Consider the following 21,377-nt stretch of genomic DNA (forward strand, 5'->3'; position numbering starts at 1 on the left):
ATCAACTTTCAAAATGATCTTCTTAGTTATTTTCTTATCAACAGACTTTTGACCTTTTACCATCAGCAGGTGACCTTTATTTTGTAACCCAATTTCTGATGAAATATACCGGATGTTTTAATGTGATGAGAAGAAGAGATTCCTGTCTTACCTCATCTGTCAGCCTGTCCATCATCATTGCGAACAAGAAGGGGCTCAGAGCTGATCGCTGATGGAGTCCCACTTCCACCTTGAACTTCTCTGTTACCCCTAAAGCACACCGTACCACTGTCTCACAATGAGCATACATGTCCTGCACCAGTCCAACATACTTCTCTGCCACTCCATATTTCCTCATACATTACTGGAGTTCCTCTCTTGGCACCCTGTCATATGCTTTTTCTAGGTCTACAAAAACACATTCAGCTCCCTTTGACCTTCTCCGTACTTCTCTATTAGAATTTTCAAAACAAATACTGCATCTGTAGTACTCTTTTCTAGGCATGATGCCATACTGTTGTTCACAACTGCTGAGATGTTTTGAAGAGAAGGTCAGAGAAGCCAGTCGGAGATGGTTTGGTCATGTACAGAAGAGGAATAGAGAAGATATTGGTAGACGGATGCTGAAATTTAGAGCTGCTAGGCAAGAGGTCTCGAGGAAGACCAAAGAGAAGATTTATAGACGTAGTGAGAGGGGATATGACGGTAGTCCAATCAAAATATTAAACGCTTATATAGCCTAATCAAAATGGATTGCAAATAACAATGTCATTTCCCCAACAAATGTATTCAAATTTTTTATGACTCTCGACATTGAATTTAATGCTTTTTCATGCTATTTAAGGCCTTCATTTTTCCTAAATTTATCTAATTTATCTCTCTTGTAATGCTTTTTAAATGACCCACGTGAAAGTTGTTCATTTACAGATGTTCTCAACTGCTAGCACCGCAGGATACTCCGCTTGACCAAGTCATGAAGCTATGGCGTAAACTTTTGAGCCATTCAATTTCAAAGACAGTGTAGAACCTTATGATACCGTTTATGCGCTGGCAAAAAACTGAAATGAACAGGCAAAAATTTAGTGTGTTTAAAGAGAAATAAAATTTCAGGGGTCAGCAGTCAGGTAATTAGAAGCACATCAGGAAACTGAAAAACTGAAAAACAGACTGTATGCTAAAAATGAATCAACAAGTTGGTTTAGAAAACGTGTAATTCCATACAGCTGTTTCCCATGTCCCTTTTCCCTGGAAACATATTATCGCCCCTGCCACACCTGTGGCACATAACAGGGCGGTGTGGCGTGGGTGAGCGATCTTCCTTGGAACTGAACATTACTGTTTCTCCCTGTTGGTGTGAGAGAGGAGGATACACAGAACAGGGTTAGATGGAGAAAGTTTATTTTCTGTGGCGACGCCTGAAGGGAAAAGCCGAAAGAAGAAAAAGAATGGGGGGTACTCGGGTGGAACGGTGCGGCTACAGGGAGTGGCAATCAAGAAGCTGGAGGTTTTCAGGTACTTGGGGTCTACAGTCCAGAGCAACAGAGAGTGTGGAAAAGAGGTGAAGAGACAGGTTCCAGCAAGTTGGAATGGTTGGAGAAAAGTGTCTTTGGTACAATTTGATAGAAAACTATCAGCAAGATTGAAAGGAAAGGTGTACAAGACAGTGGTGAGATCAACGATGTTGTGTGGCCTAGAAACAGTTACCGGTACAATGATGAAAAGACAGGAGGCACAGCTAGAGGTTGCTGAGATGAAGATGGCAAGATTCTCATTGGGAGTGACCAGGATGGATAGGATCAGGAATGAGTCTATCAGATGAACAGCACGTTAGATGTTTTGGAGAGAAGGTCAGAGAAGCCAGACTGAGATGGTTCGGTCATGAACAGGCAAGGGATAGTGAATATATTGGTAGACAGATGCTGGGATTGGAGCTGCCAGGCAGGAGGTCTAGAGGAAGACCAAAGAGAAGATTTATGGATGTCGTGAGAGAGGATATGAACTTTGTTGGCGTGAGAGGATACAGAGAATAGGGTTAGATGGAGAAGGTTGATTTGTTGTCGCAACCCCTGAAGGGAACAGTCGAAAGGAGAAGAAGAAGTGATTACATTGGGCAATATACTGCAGAAATATGTCTGTGGGTGGAGTAAAATTACATCACACTTGGGGACTGAGGATTCACAAAGGCAAGAAAGGGTGTGTGAGAAAGAAGAGCCACAGAGAACTCGCATTGACACTGAGCGACCTGGGAAGCTTAAGATCTGTTGCTCTCAGTTTGGTCACTTGCCCCAGGTGCTCTGGCCTTCCACGCTCTATGAGGTGCCGATCTCAACAGAGGAGAGAATAGAGAGGGGAATTACAAACCACATAAAGAGGTGGCTGGGGGTCACACACTGCCTTACGTCCACAACCTTCCACCGAGACTTCCTCCTTAGGTTGTCATTCACCAGTCTTACGCAGGAGTACAAGTGTGCCAAGACAAGAATCCAGGTCACACTGATGAAATCCAAAGGTGCCGTGGTGAGCAGGAGTACCCCAGCTTTTGCAGCAGAGACCAGCACAAGCAGTTGAGGAGTCAGTGATAGCCCTCGAGCATGCGGACATCATGGGACATGTTCAGCATGGAAGAAGAGGCCGGGGACTAGCTGCTCGCCGCTCAGCCTGGAGCCAAACCTCAGTTGCGTAAAGAAGGAGGATGATTATGGATGAGGAGAAACGGCAGGAGGAGAGTGCTCGTTTGGCCAAGGTGGTATCACTTGGGAAACAGGGAGAGTAGACCAAGTGGTCAAGGATGGAGAAAAGGAAGTTGAGCTGGAAAGATCTGTAGATCATGGAATCCAAGCAGCTCACATTCATTATCAGGGCAATGTATAATGTTTTTCCATTTACTCTGAATCATCAGCAGTAGCAAGTGGAGGATCCTGCCTGTGCACTCTGCTCCAAGCCAGCGTCCCTCAGGTACATTCTCACTGGGTGTGGCGTGTGTCTTTCCCAGGGACACTATACCTGGTGGTATTACTAGGTTGGTTTTGTCGAGTCTTGAAAAGAGTCTTGTTGCCACCCTTTAGCGCAGGTGAACCAGAGCAACACTAAGACACCCTTAAGATCCACTCCCCTGCAGCAGTAACATTTGGGTGTGTTATAACAAGAGCAATCCATAACATAGTATAGCCAACTTCGCACAACCAGTGACTGGATAATGCTGGCAGATGCTGTGATTGCAGGAGGTTGGCAATGGTAGAAAAATCCTTAACAAACCAACAGTAGTAGGCAGCCAGACTCAAGAAGCTCCCTGCCAACTTCCTGTCAGGGAAGAGGTTTGCCCCAAGTCGAGGAGTTCAAGTATCTCAGGGTCTAACCTAAACCTAATGCTAACCCCTAACACTTACCGCTAACAGGTTACGCCAACCCCTAACGACTAACCCCAACCCTTACCCTAACCCTAACCCTAATCCACCACCTGAAGCAGGGTTGTCCAGTCACTGCCTGGACGTGAGCATCATCAGGCAGGTTGTAGATACCTGTGAGAGCTTGTTGTAGTAGCTTCTATGCAGCAGAAAGCTGAGGAGGATCACCAGCCTGGATATGGATGACATGTCCCAGCTTGGTGTTTAGGTGAACCCACGGAGCAGAAAAGGGTGGACAGCGTTTGCATAAATGAAACTTTGCCCCACGGTGTGCAGAAGACAGACTCAACCTCCGTCAGTCCACAGCAGCTGGAAGAGAAGCCTCCAAGGGCATTAATACAAACGAGAAGGATGTAGAACACCAGCCAGAGACGACACTCCCAGCTCTCCTGCTGCACTCCAAGGGCTTCCAGGGTTGAAAGTTTTCATTGTAAATTGTATTTATTTAGGTTACCAGAATTCATACATTAATGTTACAGGGTTCCCTCTGGCTTGAACCGACATCCCCATCCTCAGGCAGTCTGACCCCCGACTTCGCCCTGCAGGCCCATCATGTGTTCGCTTCCTGAGTGCAATGACGTTTTCAGATGGTTCGGATGAACCAGATGGTGAAAGAACTCGTGATTTGATCCATAAAATGCTGAAGATTCAAATATAGCCAAGATAAAAAGTAATGAGGCAGGTGAACCAGTCAGTAAGACGGTAGCGACCAATCAAGTCCTGCTGTGTGAGGAATGCAGTCTGCTGTGTATCTGTGGAGCCGAGCCTCAGACCACAGGACTGTGACACAGCGGACAACAGCTCCAGGTGCTGATCTCCTGTTCTTCAGCGCAGTGTTTACACACACTGCACATCCAGAACTGGTACTCCTGGATGGGCACGCCGCTCACAATGCATGTGGGTAACTTGTCCTCCGACCTGAAGCAAGACATAACAGAGGAATGCTTGATTACTTTGCTGTTATTCAGCAGCAGGCTGGTTGTGCACTCCTTGCTCAGCTAGAACACCCGGCGTGTTCTTTTTAGCGTGACCTCCACACCAGGGGTTAGTGTGGAACCTTCAGGACAGCGGTCATTTCTGTCATCAACCCATTTGAAGTAAAGAATCTGGAAAAGTTTGAACTTTGTACGATTTGTTTTTTTTTTTTCCTAGATCTACTGCTAGAAGGACCAAGTTCTCACCCTTCTGATGTTTCCAGTTTTACTGTGCGACTGTCCTTGGGTGGGTGCTTGATGAAGATCTCGAAGGCCAGATCCTCGTACTGCTGTCGCTGCTCAGGGTCCAGAGTCTCCAGGGACTCCAGCTTGATGAAGGCCTGCGAACAGACGCCAAAGGCCCTGCTGGCTGAGGAGCAAATGGCCAGCAGCGAGTAGATCTCCACGGCAGGAATGATGTCCTCGTACTCACGGAGGTGAAGAGCTTTGCAAGAGAGTGAAATCAAACACACGGACTTTGACAACGTTTGGAGAAACACATTATTCTGCAAGTATCCTGGAAAGGAAAATTACAAACTGAAAGGCTGGCGGGGAGCATGAGAAGTATTTCTGAGGCAGGGAGACAAATGAATGGAGAGTTTGAGAACTTCAAGAAAGGTCAGCTTTATCTTTGAGTATGAAAGCTCCAGATTGCATCTAGAAATAAAAAGACAGCCTGATTCAGTTGACTTTGGATGCAAGCAGGTCCGACAACTCTCTCCTGATTTGTTTTTATAACCCTATCATTTGACAAGATGCTGGGCATCAGGGCAGTCTTGTTATATTTCAATGAGTAAATGTTTGAAATAACACAAAGCCTTCAATTTTGAGCAAGGAGAAGAGATGGACAAAAAAAAAACAACTTTGCAGTCAGTCCAGTAGGCCTAGTAGCTCACCAGCCACTTTGGTCAGTTTTCCCCGGGTCTGGTTACCTGTGTGCATGGCATTTTCCACGTAGCCCTCATATAGCTGTCTTTGAGCAAGCAGGAAATAGTGGTACGCCTCAGCTCCGCGCCACGCGTTGTCCAGAATTCGATTGTCAACGGAAGATGCCTCTTCCTCGAGCAGCCCAGCGAGAGCCAGCGTCGCCTAATCAAACCAAGACAGGGAAACCAGGCAGTAAACTTCTGGTAGGGAAATGAAACCCGTATGAAATACAACAGTATCTTAAGAGACGTGTTGGAAGCAAATGAATGTGTGAGCAACCAAAAGGTAGTTTACCCCTGACTTGCTGGCTTTGGCGTTACTCTGCTGTGTGGTCTTCATCTGCTCATGGTGCTTTTCAACAAGAAGGGCCGCCAGGACGTAGAGTTTCTTCACCCTCAGCGGTCGCGCCCGTTTCTTTGCTTCTTCATCTGCGATCTGTAACACGAGCATTCAGCCTCATCAGCCAATCGCTCTAGCTTTCACTGCGCTTTCCGACAGAATACCAACATGTCGAAGGGCGCCGTTTCCCACCAGGACTGTTTAGGGGTTCCAGCTACCTTCAATGTGCTTGTCTGTGAAGGTTCTCAGTTTTCCTAAGAACTCTCTCCACGGCAACCGGACTCCCTTTAAATCATGGGACATTTTTTCCTACCCTAGAGTCGTCCTCAGATCCGACCCAAAGAATTCTCTGATGAATTGACTTCTATTGCTGGGAAATCCACGGCCATCATCTTTTTGCCATTTCAACTCCTTTTTGTAGTAAATACTGAGCCAGAGTAGAGTAAAATGGAGAACTCATAAATGATGTCCATGTATTCGTGTCAGGAGTATGACATTTCCTTTGCTAATTTAAAAATGTATGGCTCAATAGATTTTTTGGCGTTTCGATTTTTCTTTTGCACACTGGGTGGCGCTGCAATCACATATTCCATCTCAGGTCTGCCCTTCCCTCAAATCCATCCATTCCTTTGCAGTGCATGCCATTTTTGGGTGCCCAGTACTCTGAAGAAACCCTCAACAAACTCTCATTGCTCTCATCGGCATCAGATGGCAAATGGAATTTCTCTCTCAATATCTCAATCAATCACAAGTCACATCTATAAGTGGTTTGGGCTTCTGCCACACAGCGCAAAGAACCCTGGTTGGATTCCGAGTCTTTCTGTGTTGAGTTGGCGTGTTCTCTCGGTGTCCACGGGGGGTTCCTTAGGTTTCTCCGGTTTTCTCCACAGTCCAAAAACCAGCTGAAGGTTAAGTGGGAAACATTTGGGAAGAACTGCCCTAGTGTGTGAATGACAGCGTGAACAGTTGTCTGTCTCTCTATGCGGCCCTGCGACCCATCAGGTGTGAACCCGCCTCTCGACCGATGGCAGCTAGAAGAGTATAGGATAAACGGTAGACAATGGATGGATCTGCTGCTAATGTTTATCTATATTCCAAAAAGTCCTGTTACTTTATCTTAACATGTCTTGTGATGCAAGCCATGGCTGGACCAACTGTATGTATCTTTAGCCTGCACACCCAGTAGCTAACTGTCCTGCTGCAAGGCCACTCAGTGTCCACTGTGGGACTGAGGAGGGAACATGTCAGTCCTGATGTTGTTTGTGCTGCCTTTGGCTCAAAATATATTATCTTCACCTACTTGATAGAACTCTCCCTGCAGCTAAATATTTTTAGAGTACAGTGTATCCAGTGTAAACAGCCTGGGCCACCTTTCCCAATGCATCCATAAGGAATGGGTGTGTGCGGTGCTGTCATGACACCTCATCTTGTCTGTGGATGACTTTACCTTCACGGATTTCACTGAATGTATTTGATGGAGAAAAGTATTTTCCGGCCTGGATTACAGTAACATACATGTTTATCATTTTCAACAACAACAAGTGCCAAAGCTATAATGTTGTGATTCATTTTGTGGCTGATCAGTCAGTCAGACATCACCTTTTCCAGCCAGAAAGCCCTGTCAACATGGTAGAGATAAAATTCACATCCTCAATTTCACGACGCCTCGCAAAATGTCAAACTATTTAAAAACTAAAACAAGAATAAACAAAATCAAACCTACCTTAAACATCAGTTTTGCTGCATCAAGGAAGTGGTGGGCCTTCCGATAAAGCTCCACCGCCTCCAGAGTTTTGTTCTTCTCAAGAAGATGTGAAGCATATTTAGAGAGAAGAGCTTTTATTTCCCTCATGTTGTGGGTCCTGGCCAGTTCTACAGCTTTGTTCCACTGGACACGCACACACACATATGCACACACACACACACACACACACACACACACACACACACACGGTCACCATTACACAACAGCAGATTGAATTATGAAGTGACAAAGTAAGCAAAGTATGAGAAGAGAATTCACACTCCGGGGTCAAATATTCATCACGGAGTGGACTGGAGTGGGAGGACAGCAGGTGCCACTGTGGTCCCAAAACATCCATTTGAGAAGCTGAAGGAAAACACTTTGGGTCTCTGGCACCTCAGTTTTACTGTATCTGACCTGGTTTAGATGGACACAGGTATCAACAGCAGCTTTGGGCTGGTTACACTTCAGGTAGGCATTGACCGCCTGGTCACACATGCCCACGGTGGAAAACATCTGTCCGACCTCCTACGGCAGGAAGGATAAGGGCTAGGTATCATATTGATGTGCAGTGAATAATGTATATCTATCACATCTTAACAATTATCTTTAGCATTACTAAGGTCATTTTTTTACGCTTTAAAATGTAAAAAATGCCATTAAAAGTGCAAGACCTTACTTTGCTAATTTCTCATGTGATTCAATTGAATATCTGATGAAAATCACCAATATAGCTTCTGAATATAGTTGCATTTGTTATTGTAATGGTCTACTTTTCAGCTGGTTGTATTTGAGCACAGGTTTCATACTTTGACTGGATTCGGAGATCTGGAGGACAACCCTGAGATAGTGAGACGCATTTTGGTCAGCCCTTCAAATCTCACTCACCGGTAAAAGTTGATGATTGTCTGGTAGAGAGCTGGTCAGCCGCTCCAGGCCGTCATAATCCTCTAACATGTAGTAACATTCTGCCAGCCTCTCCTGGTTGCGACCCTGAAGGTAATACTGCACTGCGTCGGTCCTTAGAAGAAGAAAGAACTGGTATTTATCGGGCAGCTGAGAGAGAGTATGAAGAAACCGGTCAAGTCTGTTAAGTCTTCGATGTATCTAACATGTGACAGGTAAGCACACTGCTCACACTGAGCATCTACTCGAAACACAGCTACAAAGATTTGGCGACTTGAGTGATGAAATTGCAGATATCTCAAAAATACAGGTTCACTTAAGCTCCGGTTCCACATCTCAAGAGAAGCCGGTCTCAGTACCACTTTTGTCTGTCGGCGTAGTAATCTCCGATGGCATTGTAAGCCTGCTCCAGCAGAGAATCGTCACAGTCCCCAGAACCGGTTTTGAGTAGCTGGAGTACTCGGAACCAGTCTCCTAACTTTATCCTGAGACTGATGGCCAGGTCCCTTTAAGAAAATCATGACAGCCACCAATAACATCACACAGGGTGTCCACAGTAGAATTAAAAACCTCGATTCATCGGCTTAGCGCGTACCTGCGGTCCATGTCCAGGTACATCCGTTCCGCCTCCTCAAACTGGCTGAAATAAGCTGCCACCTCCGCTTGTTTCATGGGCTCGCTCTGCAGGTTGCCCAGCCGCTTGACAAACTCAATCCCCTGGTAATCCTTACATCGGACAAAGGCCTGCTCAGCCATCTTCAGATCTAGTTTATGGAGGGCGGCCTCGGCCAGCAGACGCCTGTCATTTTGAAATCAAACAGACGGTGGTTCCTCTAATGGGGATGGGGACATCGAAACATATTTTAATATTTCCTTTGTTTCCGTGGCATGCTGCTCAGTGGGGAATGGGCCGGCTGAGCCCAGCCCGCCGCCAGTGTAAATACTTTAAACAGCTGCTCAACCACTGCATAGCAATGACTCTACATCCCGGGAGGGTTTACATGATACTGCAAGAAGGAGATCCTAACGGAGGGCCCAGCGGGCACTATGATGACGCCTTACGAAACTCATAAATAGAGATAATACGAACATATCTAAAATCTGCTGTTGTCATGTGAGCAGGTTTTACACTCTGACACCGTAATGGAGTGGGAATAAAGCAGATGGTCTAATGGACACGTCACTAGGCTGATGACAGAATGTGATCAAAATAGAAAAAAGTGGCAGTCAATCAGCTGAGCCATGTCGCCAAGCAAGTTTGAGTTGTTCATTTTGCAGTTTGCGATGACTTGGATTGCAATGTTTTAGTTAAAACGCAAATTATAAGTATCCAGTGAAAAAACAAACAATTATGAGGTACGTTGATACGAACGTATTTACGACACCCGCTGAATATACAATCATTGGGAAACCACATTCACATGTGTAAGCGGGCGAGTTCGAGCGTTGCTGCTCAAAACCGGCTTTACATTTTTCATGTGTTACTAGAAAAGTGAGGCTTAGTCAATCAGTTGGTTACCGCGTTAAGGCCAGCAAAAAAAGCCCCTGCCAGAGAGGTTGTCTCTTATTCTCTCAAAAGTCAGAGTAAGCCAGTGCCATGTGTAGCAATAGGCACTGTGGCGACGGGAGAAATCCACAGCTGTACTTAAAAACGACCATTACCAGCTGTAGACATCATTGACACAACGTCATGGAATAACCGACGTAAAAGATATGAAAAACACAAAAACGGCTCGGAAATCCACAGCGACTAAGAGAGCATTTACAGTGGCTTACCAGAGTCGTGGATGTGGATTGTCCTCAATGAACTGAGAAGCGTCTTCGATCCCTACTTTCTCAATAAGCGCTCGGCTGTCTCTGAGGGACCGGGTTTCAAAGTCAATAAGGTTGTCTTTATTGGGCCGTTCGGGGTCCTGCAAGGCAAAGTACACATCATATACAACATGTACATCTGGGCCCTCGGGAGGTGAGCCGAGAATGATGACGAGTTCCTGGAATCAGACACCTGAACTCCTTCTGCTTGTGGGGGTTTGACCCCAATGACATGATATCACTTTCTGTTGTTTTTTTTTTTTTTACCTTCATGATTTCATCGAGTAGAACAGATGTAATTTTCAGGTCCTCAAAGTTGCAGATATATCCAGATGTTTGAACGGGTTCCTGTTTTTTAAATGAATGACAATCAGATGCTGCTAATCCGCAAACGTTTGGGCGGTGCATTCAAATTCACAGCTGTTGCTTGACCATCACACAAAGATAGCTGTACTCGCCTCGGGATCCAGGTTTCTGAAGACATACATTGTGGTTTTTTCCATCACAGCAAACAGATCGGGGTTGTCATTTGCCCACTTTATGTCCCAAACATCTTTTCGTTCAAACTTGGATGGATCTCCCGCAGAGGAGGAGGCACGAACTTCCAGGTCCAACAGCGTCAAGACGCCAGTTATGTCAATTGCAGCGAGACGACTGAAAGAAATCAGGATGATGAGATGAGCAAAACTGTGAATGAACTACTTGCACTACTTTAATTCTCCAAACACCCATCCATGCTTGCCTGGAGTTGCAGTTCATGCAGAGAAAATAGGCTCTGTTATTCAAAGTGTATTTCTGGATGAGAACAACATTGGGGAGGCTGTATCTGTGGACAGTGCCAGACTCTCGGCCCTGAAAGTACACATAAAAACACATGCTTTACACCCTACTGTGCAACCGCAATGAGAAGGTCAAAGAATAGGGAATGAAGAGATGCACATACCATCATCAGCGTCTTATCTGTTGCATTCACACAACAGATTGGATCCCTTGTTGCCTTAACACACACACACAAACACACACAGCTAAACAAAAGCCGTTCCTGCTCCTTTGGACAAATATAATTCTTCAGCGGACTCAGTTTATCAGGATCTTTTTTCAGCTGCTTCAAAAGGCAGCACCTGCTTAAACAGCAACTTGGGCAAAAAACAGCAAAACCCAAGTGTGGATGAAGAGCTAAAATAATGTTTTTTTTGTGTTACATGCTCTGCTACATTAAACATTCCTACCTGCCTTAATTTATGTTGCGTAGTTTGTGCAAAGGTGAACATTTGTCACTTACAGCGAAGGCTTTGGCAATATCTGGACTACTATCGTTGGCTCCAGATGGACTGCTATCGATGTGATAAAACCTGGAAGACAGGAAGTGAGACCAAATGAGAAAGAATCACTGCAATGGGCAGACAGACAAACGCTCACCCTTTCCACTGAGATTACATTTGGTCCAGGTGTTAAAAGGGCTCTGGCAAAGCATTAGGTCACGTCCAGGCTGTCTGGAGCCTGGCTGCCACTTGATTCAGATGAATGAATCCCATTCAGGTTGTGACTCACAGAATGGAGCTCAGTGGTTATCTTGCCTCCCTGCAACTTTCCGTGATCTGGTTAATGTACACTGTTAGCCTGTCAATCCTTCCATCTGTCGGTGGGCGTCGCTAAAAACGTCATTGTAACCGCATCTTGTTACAAAACCACTTCAATGACGCTACTCGTGGTGGTTACGTTTCACCAAAAACCTCACCTCTCCCTGCCCTCCTTCTTGGTCCGGGTTACTTGGTTGATCTCCAAGGCAGTTAACTTCTTGGCCACTCTGTACTGCCACACATAGAAAGCCTCCTTGGACGCAGCGATCACATGTGTCTTGGTCATGCTGACGAAACGTGGCTCTGAACAGGAGAAGAGACGCAAATCTTGTGCATCAGTGTCATTGTTCTCATGTAACACAGTATGTTTGCACGGACACACATTTGGAAAGAACTACCGCCACCGTGCCAGAAGAGGAGAAGCCCTCAGGATTCCCGTACTGTCAACCTTCCCCTCCTATTATTTACCAGGCAGGGCTATCTGGAACCCATTTCAGTCCTTTCATATCTGCAGACTTTGAACAGTCTTGGCTTGTCCTCCTCAGCAAACATCATGTGGAAATGGAATGCTGAATATTTGTGAGATATAAAGGCAGCCAGTTCCCACTGTCTCTTTGCTATAAGGTATGAATGACTGCGGGCCGCAGGAGACAGAGGCTCCGGCCTCCATTTCTCTGTCTACAGGGTGTGATCTCTGACATTAGCTTGAAGAAATACATCAACATGATAGCAAATTTGTTCTTATAGCATCGCAGGACACAGTGTTGAAGGTATGGTTATTCGAAAAAATGTAATACCTACGACATAAAATCCAGTACCTGCCACTATCAAACTTTCTATATTTGGGGTCTATACTCACCAATGTCGATGTATTTGGTGTCCAGTGGGGTCCCAATGGAGTTGCACAGAATCAGCGCATACTGAAAAACATGCAAGAGTTGGACAGGTATTCTACCGATCACTTTATCCTTCCATATCTTCCACTCGGGTATCCGTCATTGTGAGTGTGTGGTTTAAATGTGTACATTACCCTGGCATGACTCCCAGACTCTAACACTGCATCCTCCTTAGTGGCAATGGGTTACAAAAACAGGAGGCAAGACAGCAGAGAAACCTTGTGACTCTTACTGTTGGGGTCCACGCTGTATCCATTGAATATCTTTTATCAACAGATCTGTGCGCCTCTGTTACAAAACAGGGATTGAACAGAGCCTGCCTCCCCGCCCGCCATATCGATACTACCTCTGGACCCACGGAATAAGAGAGGACTTACCTGACGCTGCGCCTCATCCGCCTTGCTCGCCAGGATGCAGAAGTCAGTTGAGGTGGTTATGGACATCAGGCTCTTGACGTACTTGACAAATTTCTCATTGTTCTTCGTGTCCCAGAACACCACACAGTACTCTTGGCGCTCTGGCTTTGTGAAGGCGTACACCACGGTGCTGCTACAGTAGCCCCACTGTTGAGACACCACAGAAGCAGTGTGTACAGGAAAACTCGTGGCTATACCGTACATGTGACAATAAACGCTTTGAATTTAGAATCATGAAACAGTGGGGCTCATCCTTTCTGGGTTTTCCTGACTTTATAGTAGGCACAGTCAAAAGCCACCACCTGCTCAGTTTAGAGGTCTTGTGGTCTCCCCTCAAAGATAATAAGATTAGAACATTAAAAACCAACAAAAAAAAGCACTTTCCCTATTTCCTTCCAACAATCCCCTCGTTGGGAAAATGCAGGGGGGAGTATAACATTTAGAGCTGTTTTATATAAAACAGTCAATTGGAAAAAATTGGGAAAATTGCCCAAAACGAGTGAGTTGTCTGTCTGTATATGCGGCACTGCAATTGACGGGTGACGAGTCTAAGGTGAATCCCACCTCTTGCCCGATGATAGCTGGGATAGGCTCTAGCATCCCCTACAACCCTGAGAGCAGGATAAGCGGCAGACGATGGATATGTATATGTATATGTATATACACTGCTCAAAAAAATAAAGGGAACACTTGAAAAACACATCCTAGATCTAAATGAATGAAATATTCTTATGAAATACTTTGCTCTTTACACAGTTGAATGTGCTGACAACAAAATCACACAAAAATGATCAATGGAAATCAAATGTAGTAACCCATGGAGGTCTGGATTAGGAATCACACTCAAAATTAAAGTGTAAAAACACACTCCAGGCTGATCCAACTTTGATGCAATGTCCTTAAAACAAGTCAAAATGAATCTGTGTTGCTTCCTGAGTGGACACTATGATTTCACAGACGTGTGATTGACTTGGAGTTACATTGTGTTGTTCAAGTGTTCCCTTTATTTTTTTGAGCAGTATATATACATCCAGTCAATGATTCTTTCTATCCAGTGACTTATTTCAACATCTACAGTTGATACAATGAGCATGGCATGAATATTGCTGAGTGAACTTCAAGCAGACACTGAATGTCACACCTCAGATCCTGGGAAGATGTAGTATTCATGTGCCCACAAAACTTACACAACACATTCAACAGCCAGAACAGAAACACAAGGTTTGATTTAGAATTCCTCAAAGATGGTTCCATACTTATGAAAAGCTTTCTGGATCCTCTGATATTGCAGGTGACCTTCCAGTCCCTTTGGAGTTAAACACTGCGACATTGTGAGCTGAATGACAAGCTGGTTTTTCGAGTAAACCTGGAGTGGTTAGTAACTGTCGTCCCCCAAATGACCCTATCTTGCTATTGCTCCCTTCCATTTATGTGTATACACTACGTTATGTCTTACACTGTATTTCATTATAAAATATGGGTGCCTTGGACTCCCTTTCCCTCATTAAGCCCATTGGTACTTACCTTGTAATCTGGTCGGATGTTGGCAAAATAGATGTAAGAATCCACAGCCAGGCCAATACGAAGGCCTCTTCCCTCCCAAGACAGTCCTGTTATTTGCTTCCCAGGAACCTTCAAAGTTCTCAGATGCTGCATAAAGAGATGCAAACTTGGTGAAGAAATGTAAAAAAAAAAAAGTTTTTACATTTAGAAAATAACATGCTCTAGTGGTGTCTGTGTACTGTACACACAAGTTGATTTTAACACACAGGGACAGCCTAGCGTTGATGTCGCTTGTTTCTGATAATGAGTTTAATTCCTCTGGTCCTCACATCCTTACAGGCCCAGTGATGTCACGGGAGATGACAACTCTCTGGTCAGACAGGGCTATGAGGCTCAGATTATTTTTGCAGGACATTTTCTGCAACAATCTGACAGATATGGCAGAGACGGATGAACTCTACTCTACACAAGTCTGAATATAGAGAAGTGAAGTCAACAACTGCGATTGATTAATAACAAATAATATAGCCAAAGATGGTTGCTCAACCTCCTGTGCCACACCACCCCTAATTCTATAACTTTCAATATTTTAAATGTTACTGTGTCAAACTTATTACACACAACAAAATGTATCACAGCACATTCTAATATCAAACACTCCACTGTAGTTTGTTTTCAATAGGGGAAGCTATATCAATAAACATTCTTCTTTAAGAATCAAATAAGCCCATAACACACACGCACGCACGCACGCACGCACACACACACACACACACACACACACTTCTATTTTTATTCTTATTACATTGAATCAACAGGTAAACACTATGGTTTAGCAGAATATTCCATGAGGATTCACTGCTTTTGAATCTGCAGACACCAAGTTAATGCTGGCAGATGGTCCATTCACTGTTCCACCGCAATGTGCTGCCAAACAGCGAAACCACAGCTCCAGTTTCACAGCCTTCTAGTCACTATTAACAGTTTCATGAGTTTTTAAATTCATTAAGCAATGACCGACTTCAACCTTTCTTTTAACCTGTTAGGAGAGTTTGTCATCCAACCGGTGCAACGGAAAGAGTGAAAATCGGAGCAGCTTCTTGCAAATATTTCCAGTTTAGAAAGGAACTGGCCTTCAGTACGTACAAGTATGTAGATATTTGAGTTTAGGGTGTGCATAAACCACACACTGTAGTACAGTGCATATCCTAAAACTACCGCAGGAGGGCAACTAGCAAAAGTGTGAGGTCCACTTTACATGCAATAAAAAATGGAAAAAGAAAGCCCTGTACAGAGTAAAAGTCCAAGAAATGGAGAAGTGCAAATTATGTGTAATCTGCCTGTTTACACGTACATAATGCACAGAGTACTCCATCTGCAACAGATATAATGTTTACTATTAGTAATTCTTCTATCCTATTTCAGTTGAAATTTGAGCCTCTTTTTCAACCACCAGCACCATTTTAATCCCATTCCCCAGGTCTGATGTTTGTCTATTTCAAGTTTTATTCTATTTGTTGTTTCCGATTGATGCGACAGTGGCTGTTTGCATTAGATGTCATTACCAACATCACATGAGCAAATCATGAATGAAAAAACTGTCATTACTGACAAACTGTGCAGACAAGAGATCATTTGAGAGTGTATGTGTGTGTGTCTAAGTGTGCTCTATTCTCACCTCTCCAAACGGTGTGTAGAATTGCACCACGTTGATTTCTTTATTCAAGTTTGAGGGCCTGAGGGAACCTGCCACCGCCAGAACGTTTCCACAGTGGTTCCACTGAATGCTGACCACGTTCATCTGCGTATCAATGATCACTGAGTCTGCAGAGAAAAACAAACAAGTCTAAACGCCTTTATTAACATTTCCGATGAATGGAAATTGAAAATGGTCTTTACCATCATCATTCTCAAAGCGCATGATCTGACATCTTCCATTTTGAAAGCAAATAGCGAGGCACGGGCAGTCCGGCTCAACGTATCCCCCCGTTCCAGCGTACCAGTGGATCCCTGCGATGCTGACAGCGCCAGTCGTATTGGAAAGGCAGCTGATGGTCATTTTCATCTGAAACACAACATCAACAGCCAACGTGTAACCAGCAGCAGTAAAGGTAGATGTGGGACCAAGTCCTTGTTTTGCAGTTTGACAAACAAGTCCCAAAAAAAAAAAAAAAAAAATCAATAAAATCTTGCACAAGTAATGAATCAGAAGTGGTAAGTATCCCAAAATGATGCTAATGGTTCTTGACCGATGTGATACCATGACAGTATTTTCAAGCAGATTTATATACCGTCAAATATCATGAAAGTTTTAAAAACAATGCAACTGTTACTTTTGCTTACAATTTTAGGGTCTTATGGAATTCAGATAATGGGTTTAAATATTGTAACACTTTTTTGCTTGGGGAGAGATTGAGGTTTTAACTCTCAGATCGCTGTAAGGCCAAAAGGGATGTTTTTTTTTTTCCTTCCGTTTGTTGTTTGTAGTCCGATCTGAGTCTGAGTCAGATGACTCGAGGCCACAATTACATCCAGAGACGTAAAGACAAAACGACAGTCCCCTCTTAGCCAAATGAACGATAATTATTAATTTTAGGTGCGGCTCGACGTGGACAGAGCGCTTGCCTGCAAAGTTTGCGATCTGTCTTTTAGTCAGACAATGTAATGTACAATTCTTTCTTATGTTTCAAGCATCATGATAATCCATAAAAAATAGAATAAAGTGTCATTTGACACTGCTTAAAAACTGCACCACATCAGATTCTCCTGAATTTTCTGCCATGTCACTGTGCATGCCTGGTGTGCAAAAGCCCATTGTGACATTCAGTTCATTTGGTTACTGCACTCACAATGAAATTTCCTTGATTATCATAGATCTGAACTTCCCCGTTTGCCATTCCAAAGAGGAGAACTTTGCTGTCAGGAGACCAAGCAACATGAGCAAGCTGATTTCCCTTCAGCTCCTTCCCCCATATCCGGTTACCTAAAAAAAACAACAACAAAAAAAACACTTTCTGTACATATTCCGATCCACATCAACTTAATCTAAATGACCCTTTCGGCTTTTATACCATCCACAGCTCCAACAATGACTGCACCATCTTCATACACGATGCAGATCTTCTGACCGTCAGCGTTCCAACTCATACTCCTCACCACTGACTTGTTCCTGTTATGGATCATTTCTTCATACCATTCACCTACGAGATGGACCAAAGGCAGGTGATCATTTCAGTCAAATCATTTACAAAACCGACTATATTTTAGTCAGACTACTGCAATCACCTTTGCAGAGCATCCATACAATGATGAGCCCGTTCTGGTCACTGGTGGTCAGCCTCTGGTACTGTTCGTTCCATGTAACCACCTGTACGGCGCCTGCTCATTGAGACAAAAATTCATCTCCAGCTGGGTTTCACCACATTTTCCAGCTCTGGCCTTCTCTGTGTAGACCAGGTGTGGGCAAACTTTTTGGCTCAGGGGCTGCATTGACTTTTAAAATTTGACAGACGGGCCGGGTCACCACAAGATACAATACATGTATATAAAAAAAAAAAATGATTATAAAAAAAAAAAAAAAAACGCATTTGTTAACAGTACATATCAGACTCATCTGACATTTGCTTTGAAAATAACACCAGATGGGTTTTGAAGGCTCTGACGTTTGCTTGCATTTCATGCACAAACCGTTTTTTCCCTCGTAGCTTCATGTCCAGCTCATTCACGTGTCAGTATGTCCACGGTAAAGGCTAAATCATAAAGCCAATCTGTCATTCAGCTCAGGAAAATTCTCAAGTAGCTCCAAAAATGAAATAAACTCCTGTTTGAGCTGCCACATTCATTGATACCAATCTTTGGCGGGCCGGATTTTTAGACCAACGGGCCGGATGTGGCCCGCGGGCCGTACTTTGCCCGCCCCTGGTGTAAACAGTGCCTGTCACACACATACTGCTGCATAGAAATATTGGGGACTTACCACTATGTCCCTCCAATGTCTGGTTCATTGACAGATTGCTGGGTGCAGCAAGTCCTTTGAGTTTGATATCATCTGTTAAAAGCACAGAGGAGAGGCTGAGGCTACCATGACAAAGCAATGCTACAGCTGTTCAGTGCAAGGAAAAAACAAGAGGCAGTGAAAAATACACATTAACAGCGATAATACGGTAACCATTTTAGAGGTTTTAGAGAAGAACCGGGCCGTCAAGAGGCTAGAACATATTCGCTGCATGTTCGCAAAGATCGAGTATTTCTCTGTAACTTTTCTGAGAGATATATTCAAGTGTAGAGGTGGAGACGGAGGGCACTGACATAGCACGGCGTGGAGAAAAGGTCACCTGATAGAAAACAGCACGATTCCTTCCGTTTTCACACATTAACCCACTTAGGGATTGTTTATGTATTATTCACGAACCCCTTCATTCACTAATTTTTCCGATTCAGCTGTGAACAGTTGCGCTTTTCTGTATGTGATCGAGTATAGACATGAATGAATGAAAGAACCAAGTCGCCAACCTTTGGTGTATCAACAGGCTGTTACTCTGGCGTTCTCTATTATGATCCACGGTGTAAAGTGGAAAACCTGGTCGCAGCTCTGATTAAATTCACTGCATATTTTTGGCTTTTTGAAAGCTTTAGAAGATTGTCTGCACACTGGGAGCTATTGTTTCAAAAGCCCTTAAATCTTAATATCACTTTTGTCCAGGCTGGGTAAGATGATTGCATTCAATCCAAGTGCAAACAGGGATAAAGACGTGTTTGAATGGGAGGCATAACACAAGGTGGATTTCTGTCTAAATTCTCTGTGCTGTTTGGTGTTCCAGACCAACGGTCATCTCCTGTCTAACGTGGGGGTCGACTCCTTTTTCCAAGGGTTAAATTCACGGTCATGTAAGGGGTCCATTGTCTCCAGTCCCATCGGGAATCGATCGGTATCTTAAAGGTGGTTCTTGAGTGAGGAACCCTTTGCAGGCGGTTTGGCATCACCTGTTTGAGATTCCAGTTTAAGCACCTTCAAAAGACCATCGCTCCCTCCACAGGCAATGAAGCCCTGATCTTTGTTCCAGGAGATACATTTCAAGTGATTATTGTTGGGAATGGCAACCTAGAAGATAAAACAATGGATCAGTTCATTCATCCATCAATCAATCAATCAATCAATAAATAACCCACAAGGAGGTCGTTTCTCCACTGTCGTAGGACTGACAAGCCCTAGAATCCTCTGACCATCCAAGTGGATTAACAGGTCGTCTCACACTTACCTTCTTCGTAAAGTAGATGAACATATTGATAGCGATCGTTTTCAGACCCCTGCAAATCCAAAGTAAGTTGTGTTTATGGTGTGGGTTTTATAATAAACAATTTGACTGTGACACAAATCATGCTTTTATAGCAGCCAGAGGAGCTGCAGGATCTCTGAACGGCAGCTAGCTGAAACCCGCTAGCTTAGCCAGCAGCTAGTGGGCGTTCGAACGCGACAGAGCACATTTTGAACCGAAAAGACGGAACAACAGTATATTTGTGTGAATACATTAAAATACCAACCTCCGTGGTCCAATTTTAAAATAAACAGTGATTGTGTTTCTGACACGCTGCAGATTCGGTTCGACAAACGGAGCCGCAGCGGGGAGAGGGAGTCTGCGATCCCGAGCGAAAAGTCTTGATTTTACCAGAATAAGTAATTGAAAACGAGGACATGATACTATGACAGCTGTATTAATATGAGGTGAATTCTGCGATGCAATTAAAACTTGACGGCATTCTGTCCAGACGCCGCTTCGCTCCGAGTCCTGGTCCCACTACCATGGCAACGCGTGTTGATCCGGTAGCGAACGAACAGTTCATAAAGAACCAATCACTCGACCGAATCATCTCAGTGAGCAATCGATGCGCAGCTCAGTTGCGACTCCCAACGGATCGTTCAAGTCAGACCAAAGTGACTGTTCGTCCAATGCCCAATGAACCCGCCTCATCGGTATCCAACGAATCGTGACCCCGGAAGGGCAATAAACACCGCCCACTTTGAGGATGTCGACCAATCAATTTTCAGAAGCTACCTACGAACCAAACTGTCGCCTGTCACTCAAACGTGAACGACACGTCAGTGATTCGTTCACTCGTCCTCCTTCAGGTGTTCATCGAAGATGGAGGTGTATTTTAGAGAAGGTAGAGATGAACAGGGTGATCATCTAGGAGAGTGAGAGAGAAAAAAGCAAGCGAAGGGGCAAAGGATGGGGTGAAGGATCTCAAGTATTTGTTGCTTGGGTTGTTGCAAATGTGAAGTTTTGATCCGGAGAGTATTTTCCATAAGATAAATAAATAGATTTAAAAAAAGAACATTGTCTGCACTGTGTGTAACGGTGTGAGTTCTATTATTGTTCTTATCTTCCTCGTTTTTCTCTCCCAACAGCATTTCAATAGCACACACTGGTCTCTTCACCCTGGTGGTGGCTCACACTTTGGGTATAAATGTGTCAAATGTGTGAAACCGACCACAATTCTAAAACAGGGTTTATCATCTGAGAGGGTTTGAGGAACGTCCCTCCCGCAGCCACTTGGCACCGCCGTGACCTCCTGTGAGCCTGCAGATTTGCAGAACAGCAAGTTTCAAGAACGTCCCTTTGCCTGCTCACCGCGTGAATGATGTAATCGGTTTCAAGATTTCTACACTCGAGAGCACTTCATCGGCATCAGCGTTGCACACCAGCATTGTCAGCAGTTTGTCAGTGTGTTACTCTCTTGTGGAAGCCATAAGAACTGTATGTCATCGAATAAACGTGTCATTTAGAAATATATACTTTCCTTATTTGCGCTATTTCAGCGCAATAATTATACAAGAAAATAAATAAACAAATATGGTCAATAAATGAACGCTGATGAATATTATAGGAATCTTCAATT

General features: G+C 44.2%; 1 protein-coding gene across 5 annotated transcripts; it reads right to left on the reverse strand.

Annotated features, from left to right (window-relative positions):
• Positions 1-3,805: 3,805 nt before the first annotated feature.
• wdr35 (WD repeat domain 35) lies at positions 3,806-20,286 on the reverse strand. 5 transcript variants are annotated; one of them, XM_086151510.1, is made up of 29 exons: positions 20,022-20,286; positions 19,739-19,787; positions 19,464-19,581; positions 18,457-18,528; positions 17,766-17,858; positions 17,552-17,680; positions 17,330-17,463; positions 16,380-16,545; positions 16,159-16,304; positions 14,502-14,627; positions 12,939-13,124; positions 12,696-12,731; positions 12,525-12,585; positions 11,824-11,968; positions 11,368-11,437; positions 11,029-11,082; positions 10,828-10,937; positions 10,544-10,739; positions 10,353-10,433; positions 10,050-10,186; positions 8,869-9,072; positions 8,633-8,779; positions 8,256-8,388; positions 7,785-7,895; positions 7,347-7,511; positions 5,579-5,719; positions 5,290-5,446; positions 4,565-4,802; positions 3,806-4,301 (listed from the first exon to the last, which is right to left on the reverse strand). In XM_086151510.1, exons 2-29 carry the CDS (start codon positions 19,760-19,762, stop codon positions 4,151-4,153), a joined length of 3,531 nt encoding a protein of 1,176 aa, XP_086007636.1. In that variant the 5' UTR covers positions 19,763-19,787; positions 20,022-20,286; the 3' UTR covers positions 3,806-4,150. The 5 variants fall into 5 exon arrangements, with proteins under 5 accessions (XP_086007636.1, XP_086007637.1, XP_086007635.1 ...); XM_086151511.1 differs by having other exon boundaries at positions 12,696-12,728; positions 17,766-17,861; XM_086151509.1 differs by having other exon boundaries at positions 17,766-17,861.
• Between the last annotated feature and the right edge of the window lie 1,091 nt (positions 20,287-21,377).

Source organism: Fistularia commersonii, chromosome 8 (assembly GCF_037954325.1).
Source record: "Fistularia commersonii isolate RoL2024-O1a breed Wild chromosome 8, RoL_Fcom_v1.0, whole genome shotgun sequence".
NCBI lineage: Eukaryota > Metazoa > Chordata > Actinopteri > Syngnathiformes > Fistulariidae > Fistularia > Fistularia commersonii.

What these genes read in the sequence shown, in the direction of transcription:
- wdr35 (XM_086151509.1), bottom strand. Translation starts at nt 19,762, where the DNA reads ATGTTCATCTACTTTACGAAGAAG. An exon ending in TAAACTGGAATCTCAAACAG is followed by an intron (nt 18,529 to 19,463) that starts GTGATGCCAAAC and finishes TGCTTTTAACAG; the next exon opens with ATGATATCAAACTCAAAGGA. An exon ending in AATCCACATCCACGACTCTG is followed by an intron (nt 9,073 to 10,049) that starts GTAAGCCACTGT and finishes TCAAAATGACAG; the next exon opens with GCGTCTGCTGGCCGAGGCCG.